The 17,307-nt window shown below is 43.4% G+C and overlaps 1 protein-coding gene across 1 annotated transcript in view; it reads right to left on the reverse strand.

The window, feature by feature from the left end:
• kif26ba (kinesin family member 26Ba) overlaps positions 1-16,770 on the reverse strand; it is an 82,588-nt gene extending 65,818 nt beyond the window's left edge. The window contains exons 1-2 of the mRNA XM_076722955.1: positions 15,096-16,770; positions 13,403-13,795 (exon numbers count right to left, since the gene is read on the reverse strand). Of these exons, the coding sequence (XP_076579070.1) occupies positions 13,403-13,795; positions 15,096-15,155 (453 nt within the window). The 5' untranslated portion in view covers positions 15,156-16,770. The remainder of the gene's footprint in view (positions 1-13,402; positions 13,796-15,095) is intronic.
• Positions 16,771-17,307: the final 537 nt, after the last annotated feature.

The raw sequence follows: 17,307 nt of genomic DNA on the forward strand, positions 1-17,307 counted from the left end.
GTACATAAAGTAAAGTATGATTAAGTGGATTTCTCTTTTTTCACCCCCCTTATCTCTCTTTCCCTCCGTCCTATCCTTTCTCTTCTATATTCCTCACCTTCCCTCTCTGCTCTCTCTTTCCCTCTCTCTCTGACAGTGATAAATTGCCTATAGGGTTGGGTAATCCATCTTGCCGTATCCCACACCTGAACACACACTTTCTCACTCCTCCGCTGCTCCCCTCTTTTCCTCCTCTTTCCTCCGATCTACCCGTTCCTCGCTCCAGTATCCTTCCACCCCAAGGTTAGTGAGTTTCACTAGGGAGGAACTGAAGGTAAAAATCTGCCTGACAACTCGCGCTTCTACATGTGAGCACACACATTAGGAAAGAGGTGAACACTGTGTGCACAGAAACAGTGTGCATCCTGAGCGCAAATGCAAATATACAAACTCAGTCAGGGTTTTTCCTGGCTCAGCATTAACTTGGTTTTATCTTCTTTTTTAAAAGAAAATAAATTCCAACATGTGCCAGGTTGTGTGTGTGAGTCTGCATCTACCAGCTTTTTATAGGAGACTCCAGGCTACGACTTAAACTTTGTTAGAAATCTACAATAGTAAAGATGATGGAGATGATTGTGTCCTGATGACGTGGTTAACACATGTACCATATAACTGTAAATTCCACTTTCATTCATCCCTCTCTTTTGCCCAGTTTTTGTTGTGTCACTCTTCAATGAAAACTAATCTAATGAAAGGCTAAAGGGTCATATAAGATCATTTACAAGAAGACAAGTGTGGCCATGCTCATGGCTCTGTGAGGCTGTACTTAGACAGAACTGTGCTTCAAGCTATAAATGCTAATAACAGCATGCTAACATGCTGAGTGGGTACAGAGTTTACTGTAGCATGCTAACATTTGCTCACAAGTTCTAAACACAGTATTGCAAAGAGGAATATTCACAGACCCCTTCATGTGTTTGTCAGCTCACTGTGTTGCTTAAAATGTTCACCGAAACACCAGAAAAGGAAGAATGTCTGTACAATCTGCATTCATATTCAAACTATTAGACAGTTTTTTTGACTTAAAACAATAGCTATACTTTGAAAAGCTGCTAATTTAAACAAACAAACCATGTAATGCAGTAAACTGCGTGTTTGACCAGGACTTCAAACCAATTTGTCAGGTGGCTCCCCCATGCCTGTACAAAGAGGTTTTATGTGTTTTAGCATAAACCTTAAACCTCCTCGGGGTGTGCTTAAATCACCCTGCAAGCCTCTAAAACTAAAACACTTTTTAAACAGCCTTATATCCATGAAAGCCAACTGAGTGTGCTTGGCCTCCTCCAGGCTTCTGAATCACACAGTAGCGCTCATTCATAGGCGGGAGCTCTGTAAAGCAGCCACAGTGTTCCACTGTTGGTCACTGGGCTCCTCAAGCGTGAGCAGCTCAAGAGCACATTTGTTGCTGAGAGAGGAAAGACTTGTTCATCCAAGTTTCCATCCCAGTTTCATATGGATTCAAAACGACAACAGTCCGGCCACAAACTGGCTGCCGGACTGCTGCTGATCCAGAAGACCTGATCAGTCAGATATCGCTTGTGCTTTGTCAGACAGCCACCTATCCATCAGTGAGAGAGGACAGAGTGTAAATGTGGGAGATACAGACACATGGAGGCAGAGATTAAAGAGATTAAAAGAACCCTGCTTTAGGATGACTCCCTCTCTGACACTGTATGTTGCCTGGTGTACAGTCAATAGCAGATAACAGTAAACAACAACAACCATTTCAAACCCTCTGAATTGAGCCCCGCAGGCTCCATCTGCTCAAGGTAATTGGAAAGTTTAACGGCTGGAGGCTATTCTCTGTTTCTGATTGAAGCACAGACTGGGAGCAAACAGCCAATTTAATTCTCTCTCTCTCTCTCTCTCTCTCTCTCTCTCTCTCTCTCTCTCGCTCTCTCTCTCTCCAACACACACAAACACACATGCACAGAGTCTCTTTGGATCTATGCCTCGCTACCTCTGTATAGCCTACATGAATTATTGCCTCTCCTTTTCTTTAAACCTCTATTTCGACCAGTTTCTTCCTTTCGCTACCTTTCCTTCCCTGTCTCTCTTTTATCTTCCTCTTCCTCCATCTTGTTAAGAAGCTGGAGAGAGGAATGATGTGAGGATAGAGGGGATGCTGCTGGGCTGAGATGAACGACAAGCATTAGAAGAAAGTGGATGATATTTATGTGCATTAGTCTGTATGGGGTATGGAGTGATGACAAATGGATAGAAGGGGAAAGAGACATGTGTTTGTTATGAAGCGGCTGACTTTACTGAGCCACTGTGGTTTAGACTGCACACACAGAGTTGCAGAACCATAAAGCATGCAGTGCATCACTTTCATCAACGATAGATGTTAAATTCTGCAGAAAGTAATCACCATCATGAAGAGAGGACAGACTTTAAAGTCAAGGCTTTCAAAAACATTTCTAAAATTGGAAGGCCATAAAAGAATAAAGTCATATTTTTAAATACTGCTGCAAATGATCCACAACTACTGCAGCGAAGTCTGCCACGGAGCCGGACTGGAAGCTGCAGCTTAAATGTCAACCTTGTTCTCGTTTCACCTCCTGCCCTTTACAATGCTCTGACACAATAGACTCACAGTGCTGCTTAAAATACGCACACACACACACACACACACACACACACACACACACACACACACACACACAGAGGGAGTTCTCTTCTCATCCTATCTTTGGCATTAGCCAGCCTCTTAACCTATATAGTTAAGCTAGGAATGTACGCACACACAAGTTTGCAGCCCTGAAGTGCAGTGTATTTAGAGCAGGAATGCCATTACAGTGCTTGTAAAACATGAACAACTGACTGACAGTCCTGACTCTAATTTTGACCCTAAAAGGTAGGTCTGTCACCACAGTAAGCACACACACACACACAGACACACACACTTTGTAAGGGAAACTACGTCATCTCTTCCTACGCACTCGTCCTTCCTTCTGTTTCTTTCTCTTCTCCTCTTTGCATCCCTCTCCTCTTCACTCCTCCTCTTCATGGGTTTGACAGATACAATTTTCAAGTGTTGTTTAAAACTTTACGCAAAGAACCAAGAGGCCATCTTAAGTTTTCTAGCTGTCATGATATTTATCAGACTCTGAAACAAGGTGTGTCCCCTTAATTGGCGATGAAGGCACAGCGGTGTCAGGTAGTGATCTCACACTCTGTAAATAAACCTGTCGAAGCACTGCGCTGCAACAAGGCTGCAGAAGGCTGCACGTGCATGTATGTATATGTGAATATGTGTGCTTGACCGAAAACAAACTGATCCCTCTGCCTCTAGACGCCTTTTCAAGCTTCAAGCTTCAAGCTTCAAGTTTCATCTGCATTGAGCAGAGGTATCATGATGACCTCATCCCTTCCTTTATATTCATCCAGTAGAGCCGCACGTGCAAACATCAACATCCAGACTAACTGCATGAACATACCTCATGGAACCAGTAAAAGCAGCTGTTTGCTGGTCATATCAAGGTGCTAGAAAATATATTTTTATTGAAGGTGGAATCAGACCTACAGGTATCCAGAGCTGCTGCTTTCACTAAGTAATTTTCATGGAATTTTTATACCTGTGACCTTGTATTACAGTATTTAAGTTTTAACTGTTTTGTCAATCAAATTTTTGCACTAATGTCAATACAAAGGTGCTAAAAAAATTGAGTACATAAATGTGCTTTTCGCACTGTGGCCATCATTTACTGTAAATTGCTGTCACTTGTGAGCTCCTGTGTGAGTGTGTATGCTGTGGGCCTGGTGCGTTTTGCTTTTCACTCTCTCTCCAGTTGACTGCCTCCCGAGTGTCACGTGTGGGTGCAGTGCATCAGTGGACATTAGTGGAGTAGCATGTTACTCCCAGAGCGTCATAGCTCTACATTTAGTCGTATGCTATAGACCCACACTTCCTAGTTTGAGTATTTTCAGCCTTTCAGTGGTCTCAGTTTTCTACTACTTCTGTTTTGCAGCGACAGTGAACAGTTTCCATTGTACTTGCTATGTGAGTCCTTCAGTAAAGGGTCCTTCTACCTTCCTTGTGTCAATGGCATCAACACTCACAAACGCACACTTTATCATTCTAAAGTAACCCTAAAATCCAGACACTAAAATAGTCCCTTGAAGAAATAAGGCCGCGTTAACATCTTTAATTTGAAAGTTGAAAGCTTAAATTCGTTCTCACAAAGATAAAGTACAGACATTCACACAGACACACACTCACACGGACACAACCACACACACACACATCATCTCTGTCACTCACACCTCGGCCTGTCATGAGTTTTTCCTGGTGTGCGATGCTGAAGATAGATGTGTTATATCTGACTGTGAAGGCGTGTGTGCATGTGCACGAGGTGTGTTTGCGTGATTGCATGTGCGTGTGTCTGTGTGATATATCAGCTTATGACAGCAGCTTGGCTAATGTTAAAAGTGTGGTTAGCAGGTCTTCAAATAAACCGTTCAGCGAGCGAGACTTCACAGTGTCAGAGAGTGCCGGAGCTGGCACCTGCAGCTACTGGAACACTGGGACATTTTCACTCCTCGTCTTGGCTCTGGATGATGGAATCAGAAAACTTTTAAAAGTCTGAGGAAGGCAAACAGGAAAGAAAAACAGTGCCTGCACAGGCGCAGCACATTCAGTCCAACTGACCAACAGATGGATGGATAAATATCAAACATCAGACATTAATGTCAAAAGCATCAACTTTGAAGAGGTCTGATCAGAGGCTCAGGAAAAAGATATTCAGTTGGTCAACCCTGAGCGAACGAGTTGAAATTCTTACTTCATTTGAATAATTGGTCATTAATTTTCCAGAACAGGTTATTTCACAATATTGAGGCGATAAGGAGCGAAATTTTTGTCAAGTATATAGAAAAATGGTCTCATGAAGAATAACGACAATGTAGATCATTATGTGAAGAAAATCCCTTTGTGTGCAGTTATGTCCACGAGTATTACCATTAATCCAAGAGACTGGCAGGTTTAATGTCACTCCAGAGGAGCCGTTGTTTGTTGTGTGAGCTACGTGAAACTGAGAAACTGAGAAGAAGTACATTTTCTGTTTTGCTGTCCAATCAATGAGGACATAAGGGACGTACTTTTTAGTGAAATTGCCACCATTAATGTTGATGTCTTTTGGCTAATGCTATCTGCCAAGCTTGAGAGACAAAGCAAAATATTTTGATCAAGATGTGAAATAACCTGTAATTTTGTAATGTAATGAAATCTTTGACCACTGCAGTAGCATTTCTGTTGTCCATGAGGTTGCGCACTTTTTGTGCATGACAAGAAAGAAAAAATTAGATATGTACACTCACAGCTTATTAAGGAATATTTTATATGTACATTACAATGCACAGATAAATGTCAAACTTTGTATCATTGTACACAAAAAAACATACCAAATATGAAACAAAAAGGACAACAAAAGAAGACAGACAGAGGAGACAGATGTGTAACTACTGTACAGCGTTCTCCATTTATTTCTGTATTACAGAGGTGATGGAGAGGCAGTTGCCATGGTAGCTACAGACCTCATGGCAGCAGGTGCTGTTGCCACTTTCACCACCATCCAGCAGTGTACGCATGTGTGTACGCATGTTTTAGGTAGCACACACACGCACATGCCAGTGTGTACCTGTGCACACTGCTGTGTGTGTGCCAGTGTGTGTTCACTCATGCATGTGATTTGCCTGTCGTTACAACGTGTTGGTGCTGTGTGGGAGTGGTGGGTGTGTTTGAGTTGGTCCTGGAATGTGTGAGGCACTGCACTGTATAAATGTAAAACTGGCTCTTCTTCGTCACTGTTTTAAGTGGACTACAATTGTTTATTTGATTTTAATATATAGTGTGTTTTCTTCTTTTTGCCTTCAATTGACCGAAAACAGTGCAGACAGACAGGAAGTAAGAGGACAGAGAGAGACTGGGGTGCAGACAAATGTCCCTGTCCAACATAAAGACTGCTTGGGAACCAGGTTACCCCATCTTACATATGTACTCTGTATTTAACCTTAATTTACCAGGAAGTCATTAAATGTGAAACCTTGATATGAAAAACAGAGCAATGCAAACATTTCAAAGTATTCACTACACTAATGCCAAGTGACAAAAACAAAGACAGGCTTTGGAGCAAAGTTTACTGAATTTCTTTTAAAATTAGCCAGCGAGCGGGGACTGCAGTTCAAGAGTCAAAACAAAGCAAAGTGTGATGGCACCCGCTGTGCAAACACTTGGCACTTTGCACATCCATCAACTGGATCTAATAATGTGTGTTTTGTGCTACATTTCCTAATTAATGCACACTGGCAAACTCAAATTCATCATCTGCTGTCTTTTGGAACTGGCAAAGCTGTTTGTAATTTCTCTGGCTCTTTCCAGACAGACAGGTTTCACACACAGTGTGTTGACTGTGGCAGCCCACTGGCTGGGGTAGTTACACTAATTAAGTGTGTCTGCTCTGGGTCAGTGACTGTAATGATGCTGATAGCACTATTAGGGAAAATGGCCTTCCTTCTTTTCTCTAACTACTCATTTTACCCCCTGTTTCACCGTTCTCCTCTTCTTCCTCCCACTACTCTCCTCCTCATTGAAATCTTTGTTTCTCTCATTTTTCTTCCTTTCTCCGGAGCCCAATTAAAAAAAAAACAAAAATGAGTGTGGGTATGAATGTCTGTGTGTGTGTGTGTGAGTGAGTGTGTGTGTGAGAGAGCGAGAGAGAGAGAGAGAGAGAGAGAGAGATAAAGAAACACAGAGAGACTGTGTCTAGAGAGAGTGCAGATAATGAGAGACAGAGAGAGAGAGGGGACAAAGCTAAATGGGGTGAGAGTAAGAAAACAGCAGATGATGCTGTGCACACTCTGCCCACAGGTCCACCTTGGTGGCACTGGGTTGGACACATTTCGTCTCTGCAGCTGTGATGGTTCCTCGAGGTACAGACAACATGAAGTGCTGGGAAAATTCCACCGGTATCTCAGTCAATGCAAATGTGTTCCTGTAGGATCTTAAGCAGCACATTCCTAATGGTTCCACCTCATCCCAAAGGGGTTCTACTGGTGGAGATCTGCCGACGGTGTGGATGACAGGAGCAGGAGGGGGAGTCACTGCTATGTTTATCTTTAGACAATGAGTGCTGCAGGACATTGTGCGTTATGTCACTGACACTGCCTGTTTGGAAGAGGCCAGGCAAAGGTCCTAACGAGACGCACAAGGGCAGAAATCATTTTCCCGCCTGTTAGTGTTCATAATTACAAATTAACACCCATTTCAGTTTATTTCACATTAAAGTTCCTTGAAGACACGCCCATTAGATAAAGTGAACTACCTGCTGGCTTTGTGAGTTCAAGAGTAATTCAGTGTGTGGAGCAATGATTATATACTACTATACTACTAATTTTTTTTTTTTCTAATTTTAAATGCCTAAATGTTAAATTGACTTCAATATACACACAGATCTTTGGGTATTATTTGAACTACAGCGTTTCTGTTAAATAAAGTAATTGAATTGAAATAAAGAGGGTACAGTAAGTATACTTGATCCTATGTATATGTGTGTGTGTGTGCGCGCTTGGGGGGGTGGGTCAAATTGACATAAACCCAGTGAGAAGCTTTTCGATTCAGCTTGCATCAGCATCCCTCCCTCCCCTCAGACACACACTCATCCATCCATCCACTCCGTCTTGCTGTTATTGATGAAGCCACCTCTTTATATGGTAATGTCTTTCACACCTGAAAGGCATCAGGAGGGCATGATCGCTCTCTACCTCTCTCTTTCCACACACACACACACACACACACACACACTACTGTAACTATATATACTCTCTCTTACCTCTTGCCAAAAACACATACATGCACATGAACATGCGCTATTATTCACATGAACTGTATATATTTTCACCCTCTCTCTGCCTCTCACCAACACGCACACAGCTATGAGGAGCCCATTAACGCTGATGGAGATATGTATGCGGCTCACATCTGTCACATGTCGCTGCCGTGGCAACGCCAGCTGCCGTGGTTACCGGAGGCCTGCATCTGTAGTGTTATGGGATTTGGTTATTATGGGATATCTAGCTTAGCTACCTGTGTGCAGAAATCCCTTTGAGGACAGACCGCAGAGCAATAATACTCCAGCATTTGATCTGATAAGTAGACTAATTACAGACAAATTACTGGCTTTGGGTGAAAATTACCTGGTGACTGGGATTAGTTAAATTGATTATATCCACAAAAGTGTTAACCTAATTTGTTTTTGAGGGTTGGAAAAGCCTCTGAAACTGAGGAGAGATCATAAACCTCCAGTTCACCTACTGGTCAGACATGCTACTAATGATGGGGCTTTTCGATTATGTTGGGAATTAAAAGGATTTGGTTGACAACATAAGGGTTAATACTTCCAGCAGTAATTCAGTGTCTAATTGAAAGAATGGGGGTGTTTTGTGCAGAGTATTTAAAAGCTTCCTGCTCTTTATATGTGGAGAATAGCAATGATTGTGCCAAGTAGATTATCGGTAGTGCTGCACGTTGTACCATCTATTGGTCTAATGTACGACAATTACACTGTGGTGTATTTATGGCTGTAACTAACAGTTGTTTCCATTATTGATTAACCTGTTCCAAGTATTTTCTGTATAATGTCAGGAAAGGAAGGAAAATGCCCTCACAAGTAACAAAAGCTCAAGATGGCATCCTCAGATGCTTGTTTTATCCAACCAACAGCCACATTTGATCTGGCTTTTCCTTGAATCCTTCCCTAGATTCTCATGCTCTTCCTTCTTGATGTTGCCGTCGCTCTGGATTACTACATCCATCACTCCTGCTGTCTTCTGTTCCTTATCGACCACCACAATGTCTGTCTGTTTACCCAGCACCTGTTAATTTGCCTGGAACTACCACAGGATCTAAGCTCTGCCATTCTCAACCACCTTTGGCCGCATTTCCCATTTGGACTTGGGTACTTCCAGTCTGTATTCAGTACATGTGTTCCTGTACATTCACTTGGTTATGCCTTTCAGTGTATGTTTTCCCAGCTAGCATCTTACACCCTGCTACTGAGTGCTAGCCTCAGGGACATCTTTGTACAGACTGCATCGTGGGTCTTGTGTTGTGTGGAAGACCCGCGCCTCAACCAATCTGGTGCTGAGTGCCAGTTCTTCTGCTGCTCTGATCAGAGCCTTTTTGCTGCCACTGGTCAGACTTCTCGATATCAGTCACTTCATCTATCTGTCGAAGGTGGTACTCATTTAGCGGTTTGTCCTGGGGGGCCTCTTTCTGATGTACTCGTAGATGTTCCATGTTTCTTGCTGGAGAGTGGCCCTGATACTGACTAACCCTCAGGCCCCATCTTTTCGTTTACTGTACAGTCACAGGCTGCTAGAATTCATGTGGAACCCTCAGAGTTCTGTGTCCTAATATTTCTCTCCTTTATCTCCTCCTTTGGTCACCTTTTCATTCTAGCTGGATATCAGACGGCTGAAGGGCAGATGTGTTGATGGCTTGGATCTTATTCCTCCCGTTGACCTGACTCCTCAGGACCTACCTCACTCTCTGGAGGTATTTGGCTGTAACTGACCTCCTTGACTGTTCATGGTTTCCATTTTCCTGTGGCATACCAAGGTACTTGTCCCATACATCTATACTTACACACACACACAGACACACACACACGCACATATATATAAACACACACAAGTCTGATTCCCAAAAAGTTGTAAATAAAACAGAATGTGATCATTTCTAATCCTTTTTTCCACACACACACACACACACACACACACACACACACACAATGTATACTGTAAATACTGCATTTATAAATTCCAATCCTTAATACACGTCAAGTTGCCAGTAAGAGGTCCTCAGGGAGTGAATCTATTCACAAACATGTCCATTTTTGGTTTCATTTTTAAGTCTGAAGTGGAATTGTATATGTTTCACTCTATAAACATACATGGCTTTGACTTTCAGCTGATCTGAAACAGACACTTTGCTGGTGACTTAAACACACACATACACACATACATGCACGCACACACACGGTGACCCACTTTGCCGAGCTGAACTGGACCAACCAAAAACAGATCACCCTCCATCCATTTATGATTTGGGCGTGGATATAAGGGATGAATACACATGCACAGACGGACACACGCATACACACACACCAGTAGAGCAGGGACAGAGGCCTTAAGTGAGTACAGCTGTGTAGCCAGATGTGCTTTTGAGTCGTGTGGTTACAAGTGCGTGTGCACTTGCACGCGTGTGTGCGTTTAAACCTGAAAACCTACTCTGCTCATTCTAATCCCTCAACAGAACACTCTTTTGCGCCACACACACATCCACCCATACTGCCTCCGGCAATATGACCTGCCTGTCTCGCTCCCTCGCTCTCTCTCTGTCTCTCTCTCTTTCTCCCTCCCTCCTTTAGTTTCCAGTTGACTGAGTAACAGCAGTAATAAAGGTATATGGGCATTATGACCTAACATGGATTGCAGTATAATTTGAGGATAACACTCAAAACGTAAGTCACATTAAAAACAAAGAACACAGATGGCATTAATACATGTATAGAAGTTGCCATCTTTATCACCCTTCAATCTCTCCACCTGTAAACTGTCATGTCTCCTTAAAACCACTAGGGAGCAGACTACTCTTGACTGATTGATTGAATCAATGGCTGAGGAACCAGGTCTAAGACAAAGCCAGCAAACAAACACTGCACAAACAACACTTAGTTTGTATGAACCGATGTTATCCAACAAACAAGCGGATGAGAACACACACATACACTGATCTGTCTGCCACAGTTTAATATCTTGACATTTAAGCAATAATGATAAATCTGACATGGACCCTGTGTGTGTGTGTGCGCATATTTCTGCATTCACGGAGTGCTCTAACAAACTGCCACACAAACATGCTAAATGACCTACAAGCACAAATGAACATGCACACACGCACTGAACTGCAGACACCCAAACAGCAAAATATTCAACAGTAAGACCGGTGAAGGTCATCATTTGCATAGTATTAACAGACCTGTGTGAGAATGTGTGTGTGGCTACCATGGGTCAAGCATGGCCTATCATGTATTCATATCCTGAGAGAGAGACAGGTCTGCATGGTTCAGAGGTGTGTGTGTGTGTGTGTGTGTGTGTGTGTGTGTGTGTGTGTGTGTGTTTATTCTAGCTGTGAGGGGTCACATATGTCCCAGTGTCCTGTGGGAATAACATGGGGTCTCATGCTGACAGCACAACAGGAAGGGACACAGGCACACGCACGCACGCGCGCACACACACACACACACACACACACACACACACACACAGCTTAAATGCTGCTCTGGCACATTTGGTGAAGGGGAAGGATTATTAGGTCACATTGCTTCACCAAGGACATGAGTTCAGCTTGGCCAGTTCACTCTTGTAAGAACAGTAGGGGGGAGAAACCAGGAGATCCTGCCTGGTTAAGATTGTTTTAAGTCATCCTCATGAAAACAAATGATGAGTTCAACCCTGAACCAACAAATGAAATATCTAATTGAGAGCTTCATTTTATTCACACTCACAGCGGTTGCAATGTTATTCATTCATGCTGTCTGCATCCACCAACTGATCCTGAGTCAGTTGACTCATAGGACTCGAGCAACTTCATCAGAACCACAAAACAACACATTTAAAAGCACATATTAGAGCCACATGTTCACTCCTCTGACTGTGAATTTACCATGAGAATATCCAGTGTGCTACACGGATGGTGTAGCACACACAAGTCCTACTGATACTCCTGATATTCCCACTTCCATTTTCCCATTCATACTTTATGGTTTGCATCTGCAGCTGTTAAAAGCATACTCAATTTATGTCATGTGCAGATACATTTTCCACAAACACATACAAGACTTACACCAATTACAATACTATAAAGTACGTGCCTGTGCTTATTCTGCACTGCAATAAAGTTAACCACAGTGGGAAAGCTTTAATCAGTCTGAAATAAACCCAACCTCACAAACAGCATTTCAATTAGTGGTCTGCCCAACAACAGTCCCCATTAACCACCACTGTTCACAACCATTTCTAACTGTCATGTTCCTGAGCTAATAGCAACCTACTTTCTCCACCACTGTGTCTCTTACTGGCTGTACAGTAAGTCTCTCTGTCCCACTGTGGTCCCGTATCTGACTCCCTCTCGTTGGATGCACTTTATTAGCCCTGTGGTGCATAATGCATGCTAATTTGTTACCAATTAACTCTGAGTCTGATGTGCGGCCCCGCTGCATTCATAACTAAAATCCAGTCAACTGCAGCAGGAGATCATCGAACCCAGAGGCTACGTGTTTGAAAATTATGCAGTCAAAAGCCATGCCAGAAGGGCTTTCAGTATGTTTTTTCATGCCTTCAATGCGCATAACCACTGTTTTTTACAAGCCAAACCAACACCAAAAATTAAATATACTTATTTCTCAGCGATAATGTTTATCTGACCCATGCACAACAGCACAACCTGCATGGAACACACTGAGTCATAGCGCCAGGTAATTAAACAATGCTTTCTGTTGTTAGCAGTGGTTTCTTTTGTTGATTAATCATAATTCATGAGCTACAAAACAACTCATTGTAGGCAAACAAACAAAAAATGCAGTGTATATACATGATCAGAAATATGTATACTATCTGATTTAATGTTGTATCGTCAATCAACTCACAGCACTCTGGGGCTCATGATCTGTCTGTGGAGAGTCACTGTAGTAATGGAATTAAAATTGATTATATGGATTACTCGCAGAAAAAGGAATTCACCCATCAAAGAAAATTAGAAAAAGGCAGCAATCTATATGGATTCATACCTGCTCTACATGGTCAATGTCTTTCAGTAATCCATCATGCTAATTCCCCCAAAGGGAGAAAAGCAATATAGACTAAAACTCCATGACAAAAATCAAAATTATCTTGTCTGTATCATCCATTATTTTGTTTTTGGTGTCAGGAATTGATGAACAGCTTCAGATATAATAATTATCCTAAATCCCAAAGGCTGTTGGGTCTCTGCTATTTTCCACAGCTGGTCGAATGAGGGTTGGACAAATTACAGCATCGTTATGATTTATGAGAACAATAACTCTGACTACATAGCAACACAGCAAGCAAGGGAATGATTGGAGGCCCAGTCTTTCATGAGCAACCAAGCTACTAAGTGCCACTGTCCAAATGCCAGAGTTAATGAAGGAACAGGTTATTTTTTGGAGGCTATACTGAGTGTAACCAGCTCACCCCTGACACAAAAGCACATGCAGTCAGATTCACGCACAGAGTCAAGACAGACAGAAGACAGAAGGACAAGCACACAGTCTACGTTTTTTACCTTGCTGGAATAAGGTCCAGGGATGAGCAGTTTCAGTGCTTGTCTCTTCAGCTCTGTCAGCCTCGCGTTACAGTTCTCACACCATATCCCTCTTTCACTACCAGGGGAGCTTCCGCTGCCTGAGGCCGGTGATCCTGTCCCAAAACCCGGGGACCCACCCAGAGAGCCAGGCGATTCCGTCCCAATCCCCGGAGAGATGGTCCCAGGTGATCCAGAGAAGGACCCTGGTGAGGAGATTCCTGAGCCTGGGGACGGAGTGCCTGTGGAGCTTGGCATGGAACCGGCACCCTCCGGGGCGGGACGTGTGTTGGAGCGGGTGGTTTCCTCGTAGGCCTTTCGGTACCACGTGTCCGGGAAGAAGGAGGCAGATTTAGTTGGGGAGGTGTCGGGCATCTGTGGAAATTAAAAAATATATGTTTTGATGCTGTAGCCGGCAAAGCACAGGTAATATTAATAGAAATTAATGATGGCTGAATTCCCCATAGGTTTTACATTTCCAGCACCGTGCTATTGCTCATGCTGGATCACTGGCAAGGCTTACAGGGACGCTATTACTATCATTATTACGATTATTGTTAATTACACTCTTAATTACACGAGTGCTTCTCTGCTTTCACGTGTCAAAATCGTGCCCCGAAAAAAGGCCTCCATTGTGTGAATATGTGCAGCAACCCACTCATCGCCGTGCACACAACAGGTTGCACAGGTTGGATGAAAGTCGAATAATGAGGAGGGTCGTGTATCATGCAAATTAAAAGTCAAGCCATTTGCATCCACCGAGCCATATTCAGCATGCTAGCTATTTTGTAGAATTTATCAAATCATTCATTGTTTGTGTGTCTGCTGAACATGTAAAATTCATGAGGAAAAAAAACTGGCTCACAGCATGAAAATCCATGCTTCACCTTCATGCCAGCAATTGCTAAAAGTTGAATATCTTATTTTGGAAAGAAACCTGCAGTCTAAACATACAGTAGACAGTTACAGTATCTTATGGTAATATTACACACAGCTAAAGGGAAGCAATGGTAAACATTTACTATGACGGTGACAGGAAGTCAGATTCGTGTGGAGACCTGTCTTATTTTTCTTTACTCAGATAGCCACATGGGAACATCAAATGAGCCACAAGGAGTTGAAAATTAGAACTTCTGTCGCAGGGTAAACGCAGTCAGAGAGAACAGACCCATTGATGTGGTGGAGGCTTGGAGAGGTTGGGTACTATAGCTGCTCTATTCCATCACAAGGTCTATAATAAGGAAGCAATGAATGATAAGTGGGAATGCACAACCATCTCCAAGTGAAGAGGCTGGCATTCACGTGAGCTATAAATTCATGCTAATTAGGCTACAGGAGGCAGGCAGCGACACAGGTGTGAGCGTAACACCTGATTTAGCTGCTTGGCCTTCAGTTACTGATAATTAAGAGATGTGGGCGCTCTATCAGTGAAAACGCACGCCACTGTTGTGACGCCATGAGCAGTGATGTGTGAAATGTGATCTTCACAAAGCAATCAATCAGAAATGAGTTTCATATTCACGCCAGCCTGAGAATGGGTCTGCAAACTACAGACTCCTGTTCAAATGGGCGCGAGATGAAGTTCATGCGTCACTGAAGGGATTGGTAAGTTTTTACCAGGCTCATAGGTAGCAGAGGTGCGTCCACCCCACGGCTGCTGGAATAAATAACCTACCCCATATTTCCTGCTCCGGCTGCTCACAGACCTCTCCTTGGTCCCCGACAGTGAAGTCATGTTGGAGGTGAGAGGAGGAGGAGGAGAGGAGGAGAGGAGGAAGAATCTCTGCTGCGGCTTCACATTCAAAAAGAGACCACCGGATCGATTTCAATTAACTACAACGCCCTCGCAGTTTGCTCTTCTCAATGTGGAGGCAACCTCACGCCACTTCCCAATGCGCGTGGAAACCGGTTACATCCCCATTGCGTCGCCAAGAGCTTAAAAAAAAAATCCTAACTGGTTTTTGTCTTGTCCTTTCCACGGGCTGTTGCTTCTGGAGAAAGCCTTCTGTCACTTCTAAAATGAAAAATCAACAAACAACCTGAGAATTGACACAGGTCGTGAGAGGCAGCAGCAGACCGCTCCCTGTCAGCAGAGGCTGCTTTGCGCTCAATGACGGCGCTCTGCTCAACAGCGTTCCGGACTGGCACCGCACTCAGCCCTGCCTCCCTCCATCAGATCTGCGTCTGAGGCTGGCCAGGTAAAACAAAACCACCCCCGGGGCAAATCCCGCCTCGTGGGCCCCCGACAAAGTCCCGACTCATTAGATCCAGTAAGATCTGGTTGGAGCAGGCCACGGCTAAGTGAGTCAGTTCCTCGCTGTTTAGAGTTGAAGTGTTGCCGTCCGTGCCCTCCTGTTGACTTCCCGAGGATCCGCACTGTGAGGGGCGAGCCGCGGACTGGATAGACAGGAGAGGCGCACATCTGAAGGAGGGCGGGGCCGCCCTGCCCCTCATCAACCAGCGGCCAATACACATCCAGATGTTCCAGCTGAGTGGCAGGTACACTGCAGCCAGGGTCAAGCGAGAAAGCCGGACTTTTTAGATGGAGGTGTGCAACACTGCTTTGGGATGTTGTGAGCATGATGTAATGATGTTTTTACTCAATTAAATGTTAGTCTTGGTGGGTTTTTTTCTTAGGGGATTTTTAGGTCTTAGTGCCAACAAACAGGGTTATTTCAGGCACATTACAGTATTTCTACATGGAGTTTAATTCAAATTGTCGGCTTACAGGTCAGACAAAAAACAAGACATTAAGTATTCCCCCATCATTGTCTTGTTGCTGGCAGTGTGGAGAAAGCTAAGAAACACCAACTCGACATTTAAGTAAATAAGATTTACAGAAGACATAACTGAACAGTCAAATGAATGAAAGAAATTAGGAAAACCAAAACAAATAAAATACTGACTTCATTTTTGGTCAGAATTTTATGGGTGAGGGGAGGGGTTGGGTGGAGTTTGGACTCATGACCTCAGAATATCTAAAAAGCTGGCTATGGCTCTGGGCACGTCCTCTTTTAATGAAGTAGGCCAGTGATAAGGTAAAAGCCTCTGGGGGTGGAGGGGATGGAGATGAAGGAGAGAAGCTGCAGAGGGATGTTGTATAGATGTTGGATACAACTGAGACAGGGAGGTGGTGTGGACAAACCAGGTAACTGATGAGTGTCTTGATATCTGTCATCTCTAACTCTGTCAAACACATTTTCGGCCCCGTTTTTGACCCACGTGCCCTTTGGAGAAGTGACCTGTCGGTCAGAATCTCAGTGGATTAAGTGATGATAAGAGTTAAGAGTTGAGAGATGTTATTTGGGGTAAATGTAAGAATATAAGAATTAAGACCCAGGTCTTTGGAAGATTGCAAAAAAAAAAAAAAAAAAAATCTATATCAGAGCAGTAAAATTTCTGTGTTAACTTGTAGTGTCTTCTTGTAATAGAGGACTCACCCCTTTAAAGTCACTGAAGTGTTTTCGAAACCCTTGTGTTGTACAGCACTTTATGAGTGGTTACACAGTGCCCTCTACTGTTGCCATAACGTTTTTCCTGGAGACATGCAGACACCCAGCAGATGAGCCGAGAGCATGTTGGGCCCATTTAAACATCCTATGGTAGTATTGCAATTTTTCACATTTATGTACCCTTTTTCACCAAATACATGTTGACATGTACAGGTGTGAATAATAAAATTATGTGTTTTCTATTTGATGTTTTCAGTCCTTGGATTCCTCATGGTGCCTCACTGTCACACTGTCATGACGTGCTGGGACATTGTCAGTGTTATTAGTTGCACCTACACCTATCTTGCCCAGACAAGTCAAAATGTCTGCTGTGGAAAAGGCCCATAGGCAGTTTCTAAAGACCTTAGTGCCTGTGCCCCAGGTACTAAGGTTGAA

This window comes from Chaetodon auriga, chromosome 1 (assembly GCF_051107435.1).
Source record: "Chaetodon auriga isolate fChaAug3 chromosome 1, fChaAug3.hap1, whole genome shotgun sequence".
Classification (NCBI taxonomy): domain Eukaryota; kingdom Metazoa; phylum Chordata; class Actinopteri; order Chaetodontiformes; family Chaetodontidae; genus Chaetodon; species Chaetodon auriga.